At 40.7% G+C, this 23,318-nt stretch overlaps 1 protein-coding gene and 3 long non-coding RNA genes across 4 annotated transcripts in view; 1 reads left to right on the top strand and 3 right to left on the bottom strand.

The window, feature by feature from the left end:
• The window catches only part of LOC144981565 (uncharacterized), a 233,670-nt gene that overhangs the window by 6,886 nt on the left and 203,466 nt on the right, over window positions 1-23,318 (bottom strand). The window lies entirely within an intron of this gene.
• On the bottom strand, window positions 13,870-16,799 carry LOC144996776 (uncharacterized). The gene is made up of 4 exons (XR_013659598.1): window positions 16,624-16,799; window positions 15,879-16,069; window positions 15,653-15,749; window positions 13,870-14,155 (listed from the first exon to the last, which is right to left on the bottom strand). It is a non-coding gene; the product is annotated as an uncharacterized LOC144996776 (long non-coding RNA).
• LOC111948462 (uncharacterized) lies at window positions 16,880-19,081 on the top strand. Its single transcript, XM_023961726.2, has 3 exons — window positions 16,880-17,566; window positions 17,765-17,882; window positions 18,154-19,081. Exons 1-3 carry the CDS (start codon window positions 16,977-16,979, stop codon window positions 18,913-18,915), a joined length of 1,470 nt encoding a protein of 489 aa, XP_023817494.1. The 5' UTR covers window positions 16,880-16,976; the 3' UTR covers window positions 18,916-19,081.
• On the bottom strand, window positions 19,263-20,960 carry LOC101169551 (uncharacterized). Its single transcript, XR_909809.4, has 2 exons — window positions 20,734-20,960; window positions 19,263-20,010 (listed from the first exon to the last, which is right to left on the bottom strand). It is a non-coding gene; the product is annotated as an uncharacterized LOC101169551 (long non-coding RNA).

Raw genomic sequence — 23,318 nt, 5'->3', positions numbered from 1 at the left:
ACATATTTACAATTTTTTACACAATTAAACGTCTCTACACATGTTTATGCATTTGAAATAGGTTTACAATGATAAAAATTGTTTACACCTTTGTTTACACATAAATGCCTACACAATTTTTTCCTATTGGAAATATTTCTATGTAGGCCGTGTTAACCCTCTTGCTATCCTATGGGGTCCAGATGACCCCATCCTTAAATTGACGTGTTCTCCCTAACATGACAAAGGTGGATAAAGGTGGAAAGATTTCATGTAATCCATGGACACCAGTGAAGATCACAAATCATTGAAGAACAAAGGTTCAGAGCACTGTCTAGTGGGTCTAGATGACCCAACTCCCAATGTAAAAGTGCCTAGGATAGCACAAGGGTTAACCCAGTTGAAACATGTCAGTAAAAGTATAAATCCATTTGAAACACGTTAGCATGTTTTGAGACACCAATCATGTTGGAGACGCCTGTCAGGTAACTTGTTGACCTCACTGCCTGCCTTCAGTGAACACAGTGATGCCGTGTTTTAAGCAGAGCAAACAGCCGATCTGGCAGCAGACCGTCTCCTTTTATGGGTGTTTTCTGCCACTCAGAGCAAAGTGCCCGTCAGACACTCTCTGAATCCTCTCCTCAAGAGTTCTTGGAAGACATAAAAGCAGACAACACCGACCTGAAAACCTTGACGAGACAAATCCACGGCAAACCCAGACGAGGAAGCGCGCGCACCTGCGTGCACACAGAGGTGCTCATAAATTGCATTCTGCCGACATCTGCCATCATGTGACCACGAGGCATTCAGATGCAACCCTCCAATGAATATAAAGTATAAACACTCCTCTAAATTCTCCACCCCTGGTCTCTATTTCATGCCATTATCCTGGCATAATAAACACATTAGCTTCTCCCTACCCAATTCCTGCTCCTAAGATGAATCTTTCCCCACTATATAAAATAATTTGCCAACATTATATGTCCTCATAAATATTTCATGGAGGTTCATGGAGAGTTGCGAACCTGTCGGAGCCTGGGGAGGAGACAGCCTCTGCAGATGGACTGTTTCTCTGGGAGGAAAGTGAAGCATCTGCTGAAAAATGATCCACACTCTTCTGCATTCAGTCTTCAGGCCACTGATTCACTCAGACGAGCGTCTTTCACATGAAGACACAGGGTCATCTGATCCATTGAGTCCTAATAATTAGCCCAAAAGTACTGATAAAGTTTCAAATAATTAGAAACAACTCATTTTTCATAGAGAAAACTTTCAGCATAGTGTTGAATATGTATTTTTTGTTTATTTGTCACACTTAAATAAAGACTAATGCAACTTCAAGGTATCATTTTAACCCTTGTGCTATCCTAGGCACTTTAACATTGGCAGTTGGGTCATCTAGACCCACTAGACAGTGCTCTGAACTTTTTTTCTTCAATGATTTGTGATCTTCACTGGTGTCCATGGATTACATGAAATCTTTCCACCTTTATCCACCTTTGTCATGGTAGGGAGAACACGTCAATATAAGAGTGGGGTCATATATTCAATCATTTTTTCCTCTGTATAAGATGTTTTTTTCTTGAATACATACTAACGATTCCTCAGTCATTTTTCTGTCACTTCCTCTTTCCTCGCATTATTATTGTTTCTTTTTTTGCCACGCCTCATTTCTTGCGACACGAATGCTCTTTTCAAACCTGCAAGTCAAACATTACCTAAAAGTTTGCATCCATTTACAGTTAAACGTAAAAGTGAAAATCCGCCTTTTGGATCGGCTGAAAGCTCTGATTCTGCAGATTTATCACTGACTCTCACATCATTTCATAAATCTTGTGTCTTTGTGCGTAAACACGCTTTTCAATTTAAATTTCATTAAAAGTCAAAGTTAGTAGTTCTTCCAAAAACCAGCCGAGTTTAAAAAATCTCTATTTTTAAGATCTTTTTGAGGTTTTTTCCTTTGTTTTTTTTCTCTTAAGTGTCAGCAGCAGTTGAGATGATATCAAAGCACATCAGTAAAGAACAAACTTCAGAGGATAAACCAGGAACCTCCTGGGAGAGTGTCAGAGTTAAGTTTAGCTTTGTTCTGTTTCATTTTTCATTTTATATCTCATCAATCTGAAGTTTCAGCGCCGCGGAGGATTGTCAGGGGAAGAAAACTTTCCTGCAGCAACAATTAAGCGCAAACGCCGGCAGCTTTGTTTGGAGTTTTTCTGTGTATTTTTAAGATTATGGTCGGTAAAAATCAAACACCACGGGTTGTGGGGTGGGGTTCTCTGTTTTTGAATCTTCTACAAACTGCTCCAAATGACATAATTGTTCCAGTCTTGTCATTTTTGCTGACAGTGTACAGTGATATTCTGCTTCCGTGAAGCACCGCTGCACCTTTTTTTCTGCATTTACCTTTTTTTTAAATGTCATTTCTTTGACAACTGTCATATGTGTGAATGAAAAACTGACAACAAATGCAAAACCATATCTTTTATCAGAGCTGCAACATTGAAATGTGTTTTTTTTGTTTAGTTTTTCTTTATGTTAACACATGAGCAACAGAAAAAAAATCCATTCGTTATTCTGACAGAAAGACTTTCTTTTTAGTAAATTCCATCCTAAATAAAATAGAGAAAATATGTTTCCACAAAAAAGGACGAAATGTTATATTAATAACATATTTTCTTTAAAATAAAAGTTTTCATTTAGTTAAACTTTCTTAATTATTTGTGTTTCTAATGCAAAGACTTTAGCCAAATTAAGTGGAATTTATAACACTTTGTATTGCTTTTTTTTTTGGGTGGAAATGTTTCTGTCTTAGTGAAGTATTTCATTTAAAGATTTCGTCCCATGCCTCTGTACTTGTCTTGTGTTTCTCTAACACGTCGTTCACCACTCTTGGAAGGTACCATTGTTGTGGGTGTGGTGTAGTGAAGGATTCCTAAGGATAACATGAGTTACTCGCACTTATGACAAACAGGTGATACACTTGTACGATCCCCTTTTACCACACTCTAGTCCTTAGTAACCCTTGTTCTATCCTAGGCACTTTAACATTGGGAGTTGGGTCATCTAGACCCACTAGACAGTGTGCTGAACCTTTTTTCTTCAATGATTTGTGATCTTCACTGGTGTCCATGGATTACATGAAATCTTTCCACCTTTATCCACCTTTGTCATGGTAGGAAGAACACGTCAAAGTAAGGGTGGGGTCATCTAAGATAGCACAAGGCGTAAAGTGCTTGCGTTGGGTTCTGCTGCAAATGGTGCAGACACGGACTGTGCAGGTGATTCGTACATGTCTGTATGATGCCCGTAAGACGTCCACACAAATGCTCTGATTGTCTAATTTGCTAATGTCTAATACTATGTACACACTGGGCATGTGTCGCGCGTTCAAGAGCATGCTTCTAGCATACAGTGTTTACACTGAACTGTCGCTGCCCGATTGTGGTGCGTGTACTCACAATTGGAAGACGATTGGTGGGAAATGTCCAAGCAGAGCAAATCTCACAAATCTTGCTCCAGGCTTTTTCTTTCACAGCTCTAGTCTGACATTGGAAAGACTTTGTATCCTTTCATTCCAGCCGGACACTAACCACAATTATTAATTTCTCCTCCCCCTTTTGGAACTTCTGTGTCTCCAAAAAGGACACTACCCAAACATCACATCATACCAAATCTGAGCTCCTGATTGGTCAAAGTTGGTCAAAGTTCAACTGGTTTAACTTCCAACATGCAATAAATGGCCACTCATTTTGTATTTAAAGCCTAAAAATGCTCTTGCACAGTTACTATTGAAGGCAAGCGTTTTGAATGCAGAAGCCCTAAAAGCACATATATGTGCTTTTACATTGACTTTTTATTGGTAGTGGCCACTTGAACGCACGTGCAAACGTAGCATAACAGCCAGGCGGCACGCAAGGAGCGCACACTTATCACTTGAACAGAACTATGAAAATGGACAAAATCCATATGTCCTGCCTGCGTCCCACCAACTTCACCCTTTATGTTGCATAGGTGTTCATCACCAACTGCATGGAAACAAAGACATTTTCTGCGGGCCACCTGTTTGACCAACAGCCACCCACAAGGGCAGTTAACACTAATGATGGAACTTCTATTGATGGAACTGCTATTTTAAACTTTGAGAAAAGTTGGACTCACTAAGCTGACTTTAGTTGACTGTCGGACTCCCTTTAGTTGCAGCAGATGTTAAAAAAACTATTTTGTTTTTCCTCTCAAAGTGTGTAAACATTTTTTCATTACAGTCAGTCTCATTTTCACATTTGTAGATGTTTTCGGCTCTGACTCGGAGGACAGAGCAACGTTTGGTTGCAGCCTCATTTAACCTGTTTTTAATGTGGAAGTCAGGCTGCGAAAAACACCCTGTCGAGAAGTATTTATATGCGAGTTTACAAGAAGCAGACGTCAAAACATCCCGGACACAGCCCCCTTCTCTGCGAGCGCCGCAGACTGCGATAAGAAGACAAATCCTAATTGGTTTAACAGCCGTTTCATGTGAGCACTGTGAGACGGAGAGAGCAAACGTGTCACTGCTGCAAAAAGAGATGCAGAGGGAGAAGTGTGAGGATCTGGGAAGGAAGAAGAAGGGGTCCTGGTTGTGGTTTCATCGTGTAAATGGAGGCATGTGACAAAGTGATTTACCCCCTCCAGAAAAGTCAGAACTGCTGGTTAACATTGCAGCCATCTTGGATTTCCTGCCACTGCTCCAAATGAAACTCCAGTCTTTGAGCGGAGACAGAGCATCTTCTTCTGATACATCACGAGAAACTAAGAGGCCTTTGACTTCCACACTAAAACCCAAAACAATAACAACTGGAGACAAGTTGTTCACCAACTAACCTCTAAGGTTTTTTTTTTTGCATGAAGAGAATGATTCCAACATGAACATGTTCTTGATAACCTTCATTAACTTTTCAAGTTATTTCTGCTGTAAAGCCATTTCTTCAAGTTATAAACTGACCAATCAGATGCCTCAATAAGAGTAGGTGGCCTTGGGCAAAATGTTCGAAGCCTTTGACAGATTCTCCTGAGGCTGCTTCAGTGGAAGGGGTGTGGCCTTCTAACATGCTCCCTTCCAAAGTGTGGAAGAAGCTCTTACCAAGCTGGGCATCCAACTCAAAGTGATAAATGCGGCGCACACATTCTACAACGGAACGACAACCCTCCCGATCTCAGAAGAGGACAGAACACCTCGAAAACGCATCAGCAAGACCTTAAACATGACCACCAACCCCGAAGAGAAAAGAAAAATTATCGGAGACACGTTTGTCAAAGTGGCTAACGAAGTAATCGGAGAGATGAATGTTTATGCCGTGTAAACGGCATAAACATAGACACCGCCCAATTTAGCGATCAGGCGTGCGGTGTAAACGCAGCTGTAGTCCCCCTGTGCCCGTCCCCAGCCCAGAAAACAAACAGGGTTGTCAAAAAGGGCATCTGGTGGAAAACTCTCTGTCAAACAACCTGTGCGAATCAGTAAAAACTTTATCCCCTGAAGGGATAATATTTTGAGCATTTTCCACAAATGAAATTTCGGTTTTTCGTGATACATGCGTATCATTAATACTAATTTTTTTAAAATTATTATTATTATTTTTTAATAATTTTGTATTTATTTTTATCTTTTTTTTCTTAAGTTTTTCGTGCGTTCGTCATTCGTCCCTGTGCGCAGATGTCAGCCAACGGTTTTGGCCGACGGGTCTTTACATGAATTAATTTTTGAGCTATTCGAAATTTTTGGTCTGTTGGGAATTACACAATGATTCAATGTTACGTAGTTTATATGCCATTATTACGTAAATCCTAAGAAATGTGTGATTTTTGCCAGATGCATATGCAAATTTGTGAATTTCCACGACCGTTCTACATATGTTTAACTGACTTTTCACACATAGACCACAAATGTATAACTTTTATATCAAGTATACGGCGCACATGTCACGTTGAAATTATGTATTTGACACACGAATCACCAATGAATTGCATACAAACATCGCAATGATCGCGCACGATTCACGTTCTACGTTACGTGTTCTTTGCGTGGTTTATTCGTACTTCTTTCATGGTTTTAACATGCTCAATTTGTGATACATCTGTGAAAATTTCACGTAAAGACCACAACAGTTCTCACAAATATTCACCTACGACCAATTTTCATCTGTGCAATATGCTCAAAATGTACATAGTGGCTGTGTGACACGGCTTTAAGCTAAAAGGTGCTCAACAACGTTTTCCTAGGTGTCCCGCTGCACAAATGCTTCCAGAGCAAAAGGTTTGGATGTCAATAAAGTCAATTCATTTATTTTTAAAGGATTTCTGCAAAGTTTATTGAAAGAAAAGAAAGAAATTGGGGAAAAACTACATTTTTTTTCAAGCGCAACAACATAAAACGTCAATCTGAACAGACCGTAGAGACGAGCGCGTCCATGACAGACTCATCAGAGCTTCTATTCCTGCATTATTATCCTCAGCACGACGCGTGCAGCGTCCTGCATCCCAGATCAATAAAAGCAGACCGAGACAATGGAAGCAGACAGCAGCCGCTCTGGCTGGGTTTGGGCTTACATTGCTCACTTTGCTCTCTGCAGGCCCTCAAAGGGCAACTGTCCTTCTCTGCACCTTCACTGGTTTGCTCTTTGCGCCTCAAAGGCAGCAACTTTCAGGTAGCCGCCGTCTCATCGTTTGTCACAATTCAGAGCAGATTTTTGTGAAAGATCTTGGCTTCCTCAAAGACCCACTTTTTTTCAAAGTTTTCCAAGCGGTCTTTGATTTGGATGTTTTTAGCTAAAAATTACAAAAACTTTCCCCTCCCCATTGCTGAGAGTTCTGTGTTTACACGCTCTCCCACTAGCTTACAGCCCCTCAGAAACCCCAACTGATTTCAGCCCAACCCTCCAGCCATGCCGCTGCCTCCAATGCTGCCATCCTTCCGCCATCCTATGGTTAGAAATCCTACGGCAGCAGCGCAGGGACTTGACAAGGGCTTTTGAGATTTGGCATAAAACTCCCCACGGCGTTGATGAATTCAGCTTTTTTTTTGGTCATATGCAGTATCAACACAGGTCGACAATGCAGTGAAATGCTTGCGATGTTACTCACTGCAGAGGTCGAGAGGTACCCGCCTTGTGTAGAAAAGTAGAAAAGGACAATTATTATAAAATATAATATAGTGGAGTACAAGATTGAAGGTGGATTCAAAATCAAGTAGAACACCTCAAATTTAGTACAAATAAGATAAAATATGTAGAAGTACAGAGGTATAGCAACAGGGTCCAGGTTCAAAATTGATTAAAAAGGTTGAATTTGGGGGTTATTATTGCAGATTTAGCGTTACACATGTCCAGCCTTGATTGTTGAAGCTGCTATTTGGAGTTTAGAGGTCTGACAGTTTGTGGGTAGTAGCTGTCTCTGAGGCTTTTTGTACATGCCGGCAGGCTCCTGTGTCGTCAGCCGGAGGGTAGCTGTCAGCAAAGCCTTTTTTCTGGATGAGTGTGGTCTTTTGTGATGCTGTGTGGCTTGTGCAGACTCCTGCTGCAGTAAATGTCCTGGGTGGAGGGAAGGCTGCTAGCCAGTCTATCCTTTTCTTCTTCTACGGCCGTTTCCGGTGTTTTCCATATTTCTGCGCATGTCAGAACGAGTTATTCCTATAGAAAGTGTGGCGTGTGTAAACGTTTGTCATAATTGGATGAATCAGATCAAAGACATTTTGCACGCGTCTTGTTCACAAAAAGTTTTTCCTCTTTGATTTGTTTTAAATTTGAATTATTTTTAACTCGACGTGATTGAAAAACAGTTTCATCGCACCTTTACTTGAGACAACGCGACAAACACAAAAATAAAATCACAAGACAGTCAGCAAAAATTGAACCATGTACAAGTTTGTCAAAAATTCAATTAAAATCAATGTTCCTGTTGGAGTACACAGAATGTTTTCTGTATTTTTTTTATTTCACTTTAAAAATCTGGATCACCGGTGTGACGTCAGTCACTTTAGATCTTTAGAGGGGTTCTCAAAGTGCGGCCCAGGGGCCAATGGCGGCCCGCGGGAAGATTTTTTGTGGCCCTCAATAAGAGAGCCAGAGCCGGTTCCTTTGAGGAAAAACGTTGTGTTGGCGAGGAGAAAAGGCGCTTTCAAGCTAAGTGGACAAATGCTTACTTGTCGTACCTCACGGGCTGAATAAAGTCCTGTGCCGTATTTGCAAGAAGGTAAATGCAATGCTCAAATAATTGAATAAAAATCGTCACTATGTTACAAATCCTAAAAAACTATGACAAATTTACCGGCAAGGAGTGCAACAATAAGCTCCGACAACAACAACAACAACAAGGCTATGCTGTACAGCCGATGTTTACAAAAACGGCTACATTCAGTGAAGCTGTGACAGAAGCTAGCTACGTTGTGGCTTTGGAAACGGCCCGGCGTGGGAAGCCCTTAACCTTTGTGCTATATATAAATAGAAATACATATATATGAATTATATAAAAGCTTCTTAGATGCCACTAAAGGCTATAGAAAGCATTGTCATGTGGGCGCCGACGACCTCACCAAGATGACGTCGCGCTCCGCCACCGTTGGCCAGGCTTCCCAAGTGGGCGTGTCTCCTCTAGCGATATAACTCATTGATAAACCTAAATATAGCCAAAAGATGCCAAAGCTAAAATGGAAACGAGCTAAACACCAGAGTTCTGTTCACAGAATCCATCGCAATCTGTCAATCATAAAGCAGCGCCCCCTCACTAAGCAAAAATAAACGCTGTTTTTTAAAGAAATCACAAACTTAGACAAAGGTTCACTCCCCCAGAGTTTCCATGACTCAACTATGCAACCATTCTTCTTTCTCTTTCGGCTTTTCCCATCAGGGGTCCCCACAGCGAATCATCCTTTTCCACCTCACTCTATCATGAACATCTTCTACCCTAACATTAGCCAACTTCATGTCCTCTGTTAAGACATCCATATATCTCCTCTTTGGCCGTCCTCTTGCCCTCCGGCCAGGCAGCTCCATCTCCAACATCCTTCTACCAATGTATCCACTATCCCTCCTCTGAACATGTCCAAACCATCTCAGTCTGGCTTCTCTGACTTTGTCGCTAACACAGGCAACATGAGCCGTCCCTCTGATGTACTCGTTCCTTATCCTGTCTAACCTGGTCACTCCTAAGGAGAACCTCAACATCTTCATCTCTGCTACCTCCATCTCAGCCTCTTGTCTCTGTCTCACTGCTACCGTCTCTAACCCATAGAGCAGAGCTGGTCTCACCACTGTCTTGTACACCTTTCCTTTGAGTCTTGCTGACACTCTTCTGTCACACAACACTCCTGACACTTTCCTCCACCCGCTCCAACCTGCCTGCACTCGCCTCTTCACCTCTTTTCCACAATCCCCATCACACTTCCCCACTCAACTATGCAACCATTGATGAAATAAAAACTTTAAGCACCAGGCATTAAAGGGGTTTCTATGATTTTAACATGGGAGTCAATGGACAATTACTCACTCCAAGCCCCTGCCTCTCTGGTTGCGGTACTGCAACGTTTTCTTACTTCCTGGCAGGTTTCACCCGCCCCCCCCCCCCGGCTGCTGAGGTCACCGCTTGACCCTGACTGAGGACAGGTTTTCCTTCTAAGGAAGTTCAACACTGAAGCGTATGATTGCAGAGGCCACAGTTTCCCCACAATCACCTGTTTTTGTCTCTGTTTTATGCTCGCCGGTAAAGTTTCACATGAAATAAATCCCGCAAGTCACAGAAAAACACTGTTATCGAGAGGCAGAGCCGCCAGGATGTGACAAAAGGCGCCAATTTCATTATAAGATATTTCGATGTGTCTGTGACATCGGTGATTAAGGCGGACGGTGCGGGATAAGCAGTAATGGGCTGTCACCGTGTAATCTGGTGTCAGGGAAAGGTGATGCAGGAGCAGGAAGGAGGAGCAGCAGGAGACAGGAAACAGTGGGGGGACATTATCGCGTGGAGGAAGAGAGCTGCCGACAGTTCCATCTTTTTCCCCCCTCGGGGGCAAAAATGTAAAACAAATTCAGAAGCCCAAACTAAACCAAACAGAGAGCAGAAAGACTCTAGAAGCAGGTGGAGGAGAGCTAAGAACCACCAGTCGCTCCCCCTAATTTACTGCAGAGGAAATAGAAATAGACAGACCTAAGAGTGTTTACCTAAAGGTGACAACACAGATAAATGCAGATTTTTTCTTCTTCTCTTATTTACTGCGACACTCCCCCCTCTGGCTCCTGCTGACAGACTGCAGAGGGCCCTTCATTTTCCGCACTGATGTTTCGCCGCTTCCATTTTACAGATGATTTGAGGGTCGGTCCAAGAAAAAGCTTCCAGGCTGCTCCCTAAATCTGCGTGACAAAAGTTACAAAATGAAAGAAAATTCAGCACCAGCAAGAGAGATGTAACCCTTGTGCTATCTTAGATGACCCCACCCTAACTTTGACGTGTTCTCTCTACCATGACACATTTATCCACTTTTGTCATGGTAGGGAGAACACGTCAATGCAAGGGTGGGGTCATCTAAGATAGCACAAGGGTTAACTCCTCACACATTCAAAGGAGGTTTAGGATCTTATTGTGTCATTTAGACTTAAAAATAACTAAAAACAAGGGTGAGAAGGCCTTAAATAATGCTTGTTTTGAAATAAAAAACCTGGAAAAAGTTTGTGCACTCACATGGTTGTGTTTTATTTCCTTTAGTCAGGTACGTGCGGGTGGTGCAGCGGATGTTTTCAAAAACACAAAGCCTTAGTCGCTACTGCTCTTATGGGTGGATACGGGCTGCACTGGGCAGTTAGGTGGCCTGAGAAAAATATCAAAGTGATAGACCACTACAGGTGAGCCAGTAGAGCGAAAATAATCATGGACTTTTATTCTACAGGCATGACGGTCATGTCCAACGACTTTTTGGGTAAAGTTACGCTACATTCACTTTGGGTTCAGAATTGCATGTTCAAGAAACCACTTTCAATGAAAAGTCTATGTAAACACATGTATTTGCGTGTTTTGGGCTTCAACGTCAAAAACTCTAGTCGCTATCCACATTTTTAAATCTGTTTTCGGGCTCTACGTACAAAACATGTAGAAATTGATTGTGTCAAAAGTTAAAGTCTTGGACTCTGATTGGGAGTGATGTATAGGTAGCGTTGTTTTCAAGACGCAGAAGCGTCAGGAAGGAGAAAATAACAACTGCGGAATTCTAGTACGCCAAATCTTTCAGTTGTCGGAATGGAGCTGTGAAAGAAAATGCCTGAAGCGAGATTCGGCAGATTTTTACCGCTTCGACATTTCACAACAAGCCGCTTGCAGCTGCGAGTGCACAAGTATTTGCCACATCGTAACTATTCAACCGTTGATGCAAGCTGCTAAATCAGCGGATTTACATTGATTGCGTAAACGCTTTGTTACGGTAAGGTCCTGCATATTGCTGCATATTGTGTTTCCTTCACTTCAGAATCTGCTGGAATTACAAATAATTGGGTAAGAGGTCATAAAGAGTTATAGCAGTCCAAAACACTGGAGATCTCATGTTTGGAATGGCCATGTGGCAAACGGCCACGCCCACATTTGGGCTTAATTTTGATCAGGAATATAAAATGCAAAAAATGAGTTCCAAAAACACCACAAAAAAATTTAACCACGGTGGAAAAGAAAAAGTAAAACAAAAGGAGCCAAAGCTTCATTCGTGTTCGTTTCTGTTGTGAAGTTGGGCCACGTTACAATAGAATGAATGGAGAAAAGCAGGTTTTGTGAACTGACCACCTGGTGGTTAAATTAGTCTGAAGTGCGCCAGATTTCCAAGTGCCTCAAAAAACAACCTGAGATAGAAGTTCACAACAGGAAGCAGAATCTGCTGGGACTCTGCGAAAACAGCTTGCCTGAAAATAGGAAAACTAATTTTGAAATAGAAAATCTCTGGAAAGTTGTAAAATGATCTGTCAATTCAGAAAGTTATTTTTACTAAAGCTTATGCAAAGATATCAACATCTGGAAACAAGGAGTTCCACACAAGCTTAAAAAAGGGAAAAATGGGCTAAAAAGCAAATTGTTAGAGAGAATTACTTCAAATTCCATATCATACAGCCCAATAAGAAGTACTTTTTTTGCCATTTCCAAGCAAATAATTTGTATTTTTTGAGGTTTTGTGTATCTATGGTTTATTTTGATTACGGTGACAGAAAACTAGCGTAATAAATGGAAGTGACACATTTTGAAACAAAATGTAAACAAAATAAAATACCCTCTTAGTACAAGTTAGCCCGTTGAATAAATCCTCGTAAAATCTAAAACTAGCACTTATCTTAGGACATAAATCTAATTTTTTTTCTAAAGTAACGACAATAGATGCCAGTCTAACTTTATTTATGTAAAATAATGCCTTTAGAAGTGAACCAAAAATAACAGAGCAAATTGAGTTATTATTGAGTCTTACATCAGGAGCAAAAGGATTTTGACTCATTTAAATAATAATTTCCTTATTTCTAAATCCTACCCCTTAGTGAGACAAAAATTCTCAATAGACCTTTTTCACACTTCCGCATTTTTCGACCGGAAATACGTCAATGACGTGTAAAACAACTTCCTGTTAGCGTAGCAGCAGATATGAAGAATGGCAGAGTCGAAGAGTTGCAGTCTCTGTTGCGTTCCAGGCTGTTCGTCTTCCTACCAAAAACAGCCTTACTTTTCATTTCATTATTTTCCTGTGGATCCAAACCTGAAACCCAAATGGATATAGGCGATGCGAAGAGATGAAGGGCATAGTTTTAATGTAAACACAGGTAGCACCCTCTGCTGCCGGCACTTACTAACTTCGCTCCGGATGGGGTGCGGCTGCGTCGTTCGTCGCCTGAAGAGTGGTGTCGTCCGGAGTATTTTCCCTTGGAAAAACTTTACTGCTCCTTTGAGAAGGGAGTCAGTATATGACAGAACCTCAAACGTCAGTCTATGCAGCTATGCTGTGAAGATACTAGCATACGGTGGCTAAGCTAAGGCAGTAAAGATGGATCAGGACTACGTGACACACCCACCTGCAGGTAAGGTTGTTCATAATGTGTTTGGTTAACGTTAGTCAACTATGTGTACCGTTATTGGATAAATGCATTTCTACCTGAAAAAATTAATATTTATAATAAAAGATGTTCATGCTCTCACCTATTTTAATTACATGTATTTAATCACTTTTGAGCATTTTGTCATTTTGTAATTTCCTTAACAAAAATAAATTAAATGTATTTGTAATTAAATACTTAACATACTTTTCAAAACATGATTACTGTGTTGTGTTGAAAGGTAGCATAAATATATTAAGACTGATTTTTAATTTCTTTATCTTCACATGTGCTCTGGATGAGGCTTTGGATTACATCCATGACTTAGAAGCCAAGTTCCTTTGCTGGACCCAGGAGACGATGTCATGGCGGACAAAAGTTCCTCGTTCAAGACCTCCTTACTGACATTGGATCTAAGATCATCATTCCACCTTTTAAGCTTTCAGCTCAATTCAGCAAGGAGGAAAATGAACAAATCCAAGCCATCACCCGCCTCAGAATTATGGTGGAAAGAGTGATCGGTAGGATAAAGTCCTTCCACATCAGGGACTCTCCCGTGCCGCTCACACTGATGGGCGGTGTGAATCAGATCTGGCTTAACCGCCGTGTTTTGGCAAATTATCAAGGACTTTTTTGTTTTGAAGAGTGAATTAATGTTTGGTATGTAAATAATGTATAATGTTCAAATAGTATGGAAAAATTTAGTGTTTCCACATATTCTTAAAATCTAATTAAATATAAATGTTATATTCGTAATATTTTTCTGTTGAAATGTGACTGACTACACAAAAAATTAGATGAACAAATAAAACAATTTTGGTCAAAATTGTGCCTCATTTAATTTTTTGGTATGCAAATAACATCAAACATTTACAATAAAAAATAACATTACAGATCAACAGTAAGACAGAAGGCTGAACTGATTGTTAAAGACAAGATAAGTGTAATTTAAGGTATGCATTCATGCATTTGCCACAATATATATCCAAGTTCTCTTTCATTCCATCTCAGAAACCCATCCAACACAGCCATGAGAGGTTGGGGCTGCACCTGGCATAATCTGCTTCCAGATGCCATCAGATATGGATCTGGCTGTGGTCCTACACAAGAGAAACACAACACACAAAAGTTAGACATAAACTGTCAACCAGGACAAAACTGAAGTTTTAATCATCGGTTCTGAAGACAAGAGAGAGATGATTTTACCACATCTTCATAATTTTAAACCTTCTCCATGTGTGAGAAACCTGGGCGTACTTTTTGACTCTGAGCTAAATTTTATCCCACACATTAAAAATGTCGTTAAGACAGGATTTTATCATCTCAAAAACATTGCCAGAGTCGCCCGTTCCTCTCTCTTGCCAGCACAGAGGTACTAATGCATGCTTTTATTTTCAGTCGTTTAGATTATTGTAATGCCCTTCTCTCTGGTTTACCCAAAAAGTCTCTTTCAAACTTACAACTTCTACAGAACTCAGCCGCACGAGTTCTGACGAGGACCAGAGGGCGGGAACACATTACACCGGTTTTAAAATCGCTGCATTGGCTCCCTGTGCGTTTCAGGATTGATTTTAAAGTTCTTTTAATGGTTTATAAATGTTTTTATGGTCTTGGGCCTTCTTATTTAAATGATATTCTTTTAAAATATGAGCCCTCGCGGACCCTGAGGTCCTCCGGTGCTGGCCTCTTAGTTGTTCCCAAGGTGAGGACCAAAACTTATGGTGAGGCTTCGTTCTGCCATTATGGTCCTGGCCTGTGGAACGGCCTGCCGGAGAACCTCAGGGCCGCAGAGACAGTAGAGGTTTGTAAGAAGAGGCTCAAGACTCACCTTTTTAATTTAGCTTTTAGTTGATTTTAACTGCTAATTTATTCTATTAGTTTTAATATATGCTATTTTATGTATTTATTTTAATTTTATGCATCTTATTCTCAATTTTATGTATTTTTTTTTCTTCTTTTTTATGTTTTTAATTTTAGCATCTTATGATTTTAGCCCCAGTGTTTCTTGAGGGGATCTTTTCCTCCAGGGATTGCCGGCTTGGTCAGCGGTTGTTGCTGCAGTTGTTGCCCTTGCTGGGGCGGCTGGGGTCTAATTTTACAGCTTTTGGGTGTGAGGGGGACCCCGGTGTTGTCCCGGTCTGGGTGGGCGCTGTGGCGATGTTCCGGTGGCCGGGCTGGCTCCTGGTATGAAAGGATTCCCAGATACTGTTTCCTCACAACAGAGCCAAGCCATGCTTGTTTGTTTGTTTATTTATTTATTTATTTATTTATTCTTTTACAGTTACATAGTCATATTTCATTGTACGTGGGAGCCATGGGTCATGTGCTTTAATGGAGGGGAGTGGGAAGGGTGAAGGGTGGGTTGGGGTTTTTATTGTAATGTTGTGTGTTTACTGTTTTTAGTGTTAAAGCGCTTCGAGCTGCAATAAAGTGCATGAGAAGCGCTATTTTATAAATAAAGTTTGATTTGATTTGATAAGTGCATAACTACATTTCAATTTAATTCATTATATCTGCTGTAACCATAATTTGGTTAGTCATAAGATTAGAAAAAAAACAAACTTAACTTGCTCACAAAGCAACAAAAAGTGAATCACCTGTAAATGCCTTGTACAGTGTGGACCTCTGACCGTCCCTGCCAACTGTTTTGGGCTTTTGCACCATCAGCTCACTAACCGGTTCAGGATGGATTCCCTTATAAGTAAAAGGCAAAAAGCAATTACAGTCTGTAGTCACTACTTGGGGTGTTTTTATAATAATTTAGAGTTGTTCTGGATACACATCCGTTCTTAAAAAATAATGACAATATGATCACAAACCCACCTGTGCTCTTGGTCTGTGCCATCTTTGCAAGCCACTCGTGCAGGCCGGGGGGGTGGAGCAGCCTGCAGACCCAGCTGTGAATAATGTGCGCTCTGGAACAGGATGGCAACTATGTGATTGCAAAATCCTTTAGCAGCCACACAACTGCAGAAGAAAGCTTTCAGGTTGGCACATTCTGCATCCAGTGATATCTAGACACAATAAATTAAATAGGTTGAAATTAAGACATACTTATGTTGCTACATCAATGTAAAATGAAACTATAACTTTCAGTAGGGTGACCAGATTTGAGTTTGTAAAAAACAGGAGTGAAGTGAGTTTGTGAGATATTTCATCGAGAGTAATTGGTGTTCAGAGCTGCATAAATGAAGCAAATATAATTACATTTCATCTATGTTCAATGTTATTTTATTATATAAGTATCAAAAGAGAGGACATGTCCAGGAAAAGAGGACTTCTGCTCACCATACTTTCAGAAAAATAATACTAGTAAGTGAAGAAAGTGCCGCAACCGCAGCAAAAAGAATGAAGACGCATTTGGGCAACTTAACATTTCTTATTTACAGCTTCACCAAATTTTTGGGTGTTATGTTAATCTCATGCCTTTTCACTTAAACATACACACAGCATATTCACTGCGATGTGTTATGCCTTATATTACAAATTAATAACACCAGGATTTACAGTTGACGTAAACAAAGAGTTAGCGGTGATGCGGCTATGGCTAAAGCTAGCTGAAGCTTACCTTGGTAATGGTGGATAAACTCTTCGTGGACGAATTTATATCCCTTGTCCAATTTGTTTCCTTTAGTGGACGAATGCATCTTCACACTATTCATCACATCGGTGCTGGTGAACTTCGGAACACAACTCAGGCTCTTCGAAAACACTCTAGGCTCTGCCATTCCTCCGCAAGCGAAGCACAAACCGGAACTAGGTTTACACGTTGATGACGTACTTCCGGTTTTTGCGAAAAAGGTCTATAGGCTATATGCACACGGAGGTGATGACGTACTTCCGCTAAAATCTCAGCCTGCTAAGCCATTTCCGCTCGCGCTGAGGCGATTGTTTACAAAGCGATATAACAGCAACTACAATATGACTAGTAAGAAAACGTTCAAATTTCAGCGAACAATCTATAGTACAGCCGAGCATTGCTGTGTGCCTCTGTGTCAAGCTTCGAGCAAGTACAACAGTTTACTTAGTTTTCATACATTTCCATCTGACGCGGAAATCAGGCGAAAATGGCTTGTAGCTATCCGGAGGGACAAATTCACAGTTACTCCCCATACCCGAGTATGTAGCCGACATTTTAACAAGGGTGATGTTCGTGAGCCCTTATCAGAGACGGGGAGGCGGCTATTAAACAAGGGAGCTGTCCCAGCACTGTTTGAGTGGAACAATTTCACCCTTCCCACTTCACGACCGGGGGTGTGGGAGAGGAGAGAGCGTCCGCCTCCGATGACGGAGGATGACGGCGACGCAGGCGAGAAAGCTGATATCCCTATGGACCACGACTACGCTTCAGCTTCAGATCCTGCAGTTGTTGATTTAGCCCTTGATGACAACATGTCTCTCAGAGATGAGATTCTCAAGCTGAGGGAACACGTCGAGAAGCTGACAATGAATCAGCGCTTTGGAATTCATCGTTTTGCTGCCTCAGACAAGGACATACGTTTTTTCACAAGGTAAGATATCAGATTGTTCTGTAGTAACGTTACTTTTGCAACAACAGATATAGTTGTGTGTGTGTGTGTGTGTGTGAGAGAGAGAGAGAGGGAGAGAGGAAGGCTAACAGAGTTGTATATTTGAAATGCTTCCAAGTAATATCATAGTATACACTGATATAATATTTAAATGATTATATCTGAATTGTATTTATTTAGATTTGCATCCTATGACCTGCTGATGAGATTCTGGGCCTTAATAGAGCCATCACTGCCAAATATGGTCAGTGTGACACAAGCACAGAGAGGCACCTTTACAGAGCCAAGTTCCACTGTAGTAAGTAGTTATTTACATGGCCCATACAATAAAACTTAAAGGGATAGTTCACTTCAAAATTAAAATTCTGTCATCATATACTCACCCTCAAGTTGTTTCAAACCTGTATGAATTTCTTTCTTCTGCTGAACACAAAGGAAGATATTTTGAAGAAAGAAAGAAATTCACTGAGTATATGATTTTCATTTTGAAGTGAACTATCCCTTTAACAAAGATCAGGGCTAATAGAGGTTGAGAGAAACATAACGCAAATTGTTTTTCTTTTGAACAGACTCGTTTCCTGCAGCCCATGGATGAGATGTTCATGTTTCTCAATTACCTGGCACTGGGTTCAAAACAGCGTGATCTTGCTGACCGGTATGGAGTCCACCAGTCCACAGTCAGTCGGATCATTACAACATGGAGCAACTTTCTGTACACTGTGCTAGGGTCTGTGAGGATCTGGATACCAGAGGAGAAAATAAGGGCACATCTGCCAGCTGAGTTTAAGGACTATGCAGACACTACAGTCATCCTGGACTGCACAGAGCTAAGGTGCCAGTGCCCTTCATCACCTCTTCTCCAAAGTGAAATGTTCTCAGCATACAAGTCCCACTGTACTCTCAAAGGGCTGCTTGGAGTGGCTCCTCATGGGGCGGTCACATTTATTTCTCAACTGTACGCTGGTTCCATCAGTGACAAACAGATCACGCGTGAGTCTGGAATTCTCTCCCTTTTGAGACCTGGAATGGCCATCATGGTCGACCGAGGTTTTCTGGTTGATGACCTTGTACCTTGCAAGATTTATAGGCCAGCATTTCTCTCTGGAAGATCCCAGATGTCTGCCTGTGAGGTCAGGGAGACCCAAGCAATTGCACGCCTCAGGGTGCATGTTGAGCGCCTCATACGGCGTGTTAAGGAACACAAGTTCTTTGACACAGAGATTCCACTTCGGCTTTTTGGCAACATTAATCAGCTGTATACTGTTGCATGTCTTCTGACGAACTATGAAAACGGGCCTCTTGTAAAGGCTTGGGCAAAGAATCCAGAGTAGCAGCAGTAGAAAAAAATAAAAATTAATAACCTATGACCATTTGTATAACTACTTTCTTTAAATGTACCTTTGTAAATTACTTTGTATAAATTGAATTTTATAATTAATGTTATGTATGCACTGCTGTACATTGCACATACTCTTTGAATAAAGAACTACTGAATTATTTGCATGTTATATGTACTTTACCTCACCAATGCTTTTAAGCCATCTGTAATATAAGAATAATACTTTCATGCACAGTGAATTATTTACTGAATAACATTTATTTAGGGCTCCCAATTTACAAACAACAGTTATAAAATAATATTTTTAGGTAACCAATTATCAAAAAAATTAATCGGAAGAACATGTAACATGTAATTTAATAATAGATTAGTATTAATACAACAAGAAACATAGTAATACAATTAAGAAAAAATATAAAAACTTGAATCAATATATATGTACAAATATTTTGAAATGGATTGAACTAATAAGAGTTACTGCCAGTAAGAGAAATGGAGAAAAGAGAAATTAACAGCACTCTATAAAGAAGTGTGACAGGCAATCAGAATCTAATTATTTAGGGAAGCAAAGAGGTAACAATAAAAATAAAAAAAATCAATTTTTACTTTCATTGTTTTGGTGATTTCATTGTCTCTGGGAATCCTCTGAATAAACATGTCCTCCTGTGTGTAGACAACAAAGTCACACCAGTCTAAACCAGAAATCAACATCTGGCCCTGGATTTGCCAAAAGTAGGAATGAGATTTCCTTAATGTGTGTGTGCCCTCACTGATCTTAATATATGGGCAGTCAACATAGCTTGCAACATTGGGGCATTTAATTTCAACAAGGCCAAACACTGTCTGCCCCTTTGGATCGTACACAAAGTACCCTGTTAAAAACATTAGTTACCATGGATCTTGGCTTATGCCACTTCTGTTCAGTCTCTGTGCAGCTGTGTGTTGGGGGAACAGAGGTGATGCTAAGCTGGCAATAATGTGCAGTCTGGTACAACAGTGCTGCCACATGATTACACACAGCTGTACCTGCCACACAGGTACACTGGCAGCTTTGTAGATGCACAGGACGGGCATCCCCAAGCACAATCTGAAAATACACAAATCTGTTATAATAGAATAAAAGTGCAGTTTTTTAAAAAGAGAATACATGAGTACAGTGAGAATGTTTAACAAAACAAACAAATTTGAACCATCGACATATAATTATTAACTACTAAAACAATTAATAACTACTAAACAATTTGTATGAGCTAAAATTGTAGCCACAATATTATTTATATTATTATTTATCTCACTTTACTCATCATCCCCAACAGTGGACACAGAACGTGTGTCAATGCAGTGACAAAACGGAACTCAGTTTCTGTGAATCCCAGTGATTAGCGTACATATTTAAATATCGATAAATATTCCAACACACCAGTGTTATTTATGGTATGGTAAATGAAATTTGTCTTTAAAATAACCTTTAGCATTATTAGATGCAATGATTCACAGAAACTTTGATCTGCCAAACGTAACCTGTCTCATGAACCATGAACCAATCTGCGCTGAACCTGCAGTATAACTTTCTCTTACGCTTAAGCTGTGAGGCTTTTGGCTTTTCCTCATAGATCTGTAGCACTCAGCCCTAATCGTTACCTCTCCTGTGCTTGAATCCTTGTTTGAAACTGACATTGACAAAGGCGTTAGGAAAATTGGCTGTGATTGACACATAATAGTAAACATAGCCTACGCTGCACCTGCTGCGCTAGCACTAGATAGCATGCATGCTATGGGCATGTAAACACAGAACACGTCCAGATCTTACCTTCAAAATTGTGGATGTAGCTTGACACATACAATTTGAAGCCCTTCTCTTTCTTGGTTGTCGAAGTGTGACATAACTTTTGTATGATTCGACTCACGTCGTTGACCGTTACCTTTGGGACATCTTGAAGGGACCGAGTGAAAAATGCCATAGTTGTTATTGACGCTATGTGCGCCGTCGACGCCGGATGTAACCTGGCTGGCCGACTTGGAATGCGGAAGTGAGTGTGCATATAGCCTATTGTGTTGATTTGCAGAAAAGTGTGGAAAGGAATAGAGCAAATAGAAGTCAGGAAAACTTCAGATCTGGTCAAATATATTGAAAAAACCAAGTTCTGTGTCTTTGGAAGTAGTTTGCAGAACAGTTTTAAACAGGAAGAAGCTGCTTTTAGCCGCTACAATGTAAAGATGAAAAGCAGCTACATAATAAACCCAAATGTTCCTCAGTTTTATTCAGTTTTAAATCCAGACTTTGCTGTTTTCTGGCGTGTTGCAGCTCCTGCACTCTACCTGTTCCATTTCTTTCTATGCACTTCAGGTTGTGTTTTCATTTCAGTGCTTGATTTCATTTCCACGTTTTAATGCTGCCAAAGCGTTGTGCTCCTCAGTGAAACACTTCGAACTCCCTCTGTGTAAAGAAAGGTTCTCAAACGTCTGCAAATGCGATCGGAGCAAAAAGAACTTGACATTTTTGAAACTCACCAATCAAATGTGAATTATGAGTTTTCAGCATTTCTTTTGTTCTCAAAGACAGAAAATTTTCCGTCATAGGTGATCATTATGAGTCTCTCAAATGTCATTTAGGATTCTTCTAATAATCGAATATGTCTGCAGTGTGGACCTGCACTGCGGGGTGTTTTTAGGAGCGACGAGCACAGAGGAGTGACACGGAGAAGGTCACCCCGGCGTGTGATGACTACACGTCTGCCGCCGCTTGCATCAGGGTTTAAAGGGTTTGGAAAATGGAGTGAAAAAAACGGGGGGGCTGAATTGATCTGTGATTGACAGGGAGGTTGGCTTGAGGTAACGTAGTCACGCTGCATCTGTAATATGGAGAGTGGTACAAAGTGATGCCAGTTTCTCCACAGAACTTTCTATGGAAGTTGAAGATTTTTCTCCTCATGATCCAGACCGAACAGACCCGGTGTCTGAGTGCTAAAAGGTCACTAGCATCATAGCTAATAAGGATAAAGCATTAGCAAACTAACTATCCTGAATGAAACATTCATGGCAAATCCCATCACCAGGAGACAGTTCGCTGGATTCAATGCCAACTGCATTCAACCAATGTTGACTTGGTTTCAAGTCCACTGGAAAGTTGCACAAGCCAGTAATTTTTGACGACCGAAGGCAATAAACCTACGAGCCATGCTAAAGCTAACACGCTAACGACAGACCGGTACAGAGTCAAAGATGGGCGGGGCTTTTTGTCACCTGTGTGGAAGTTGTATAAAGTCTAAGGGGCCATTCGATTGGCTGAAAGCGAGCACATCTGCTTTGTTGATGAGTTTGATTGACACATTCATTAGCCAATGGTGACATTAGTTGACCTGCAGCGTGAAAGGAGTCTCAATAGACCATTTAGGCAAAAACCGGAAACACGTCAATGAAGCGTTGTTGGCGGAAAATAGCAGCTAGAGTGTTTTCGACAATCCTGAGTTGTCTTCTGAAGTTCACCAGCGCCGATGTGGTGAAGAGTGTGGCGAAGCGTTTGTCCACTAAAGGAAACAAATTGGACAAGGGATATAAATTCTTCCACGAAGAGTTTATCCACAATTACCAAGGTAAGCTTTAGCTAGCTTTAGTAATAACGTGTGCATTTCAAAATTAATATTGCACGTTTGCGTAAAATTACAGTTCTGAATCAGAGCGTGTGTATTTGTGAAACAGGTTGTGTGCATTTCTAATTATTGAGACTGAATTAACTCCATAAACATTTCTTTGAGGCTTTGAGCTTTTAAAAATGAAGCTCTAATGTTTCAAGTAGCAAACTATCAAACTATACAGCCACTTCCTGATGAAAGACTCAATGTTACTTATAAACCCTGAAACATGGAGAATCCAAATAAAAAAAAAAATCCACCATAGCATAATCATGGAACAATGAACAGAGAGTGTCCACTGGCTCCGAAAAGCCTAAATCCTTTCAACTTCTATTGAGAAACCAACAGCTATAACTCAGTCATTACATTTATCCGCTCACCGGTCCCCCAGGGAATAGGTCAAATGTAGAGACCGTATTTTACACACCTGGGTGTGTGACAGATAATGGGATATAACTTTAACCCTTGTGCTATCTGAGATGACCCCACCCTTACATTAGCGTGTTCTCCCTACCATGACAAAGGTGGATAAAGATGGAAAGATTTCATGTAATCCATGGACACCAGTGAAGATCACAAATCATTGAAGAAAAAAGGTTCAGAGCACTGTCTAGTGGGTCTAGATGACCCCACTCCCAATGGTAAAGTGCCCAGGACAGCACAAGGGTTACTAGCTGTTGCTCTGCTCTTTTTATAAAATGATAGGGCTGAACCTAAAATTTTTAAATTATAGTTTTTTCTGTAGTTCAAGTTATTGACAAAT

Source organism: Oryzias latipes, chromosome 13, assembly GCF_053564925.1.
Source record: "Oryzias latipes strain Hd-rR chromosome 13, Olatipes_Hd-rR_3.1".
NCBI classification, from domain to species: Eukaryota; Metazoa; Chordata; class Actinopteri; order Beloniformes; family Adrianichthyidae; genus Oryzias; species Oryzias latipes.
Note: the sequence above shows the minus strand (reverse complement) of the source record. Positions and strands in the feature narration are given on the sequence as shown.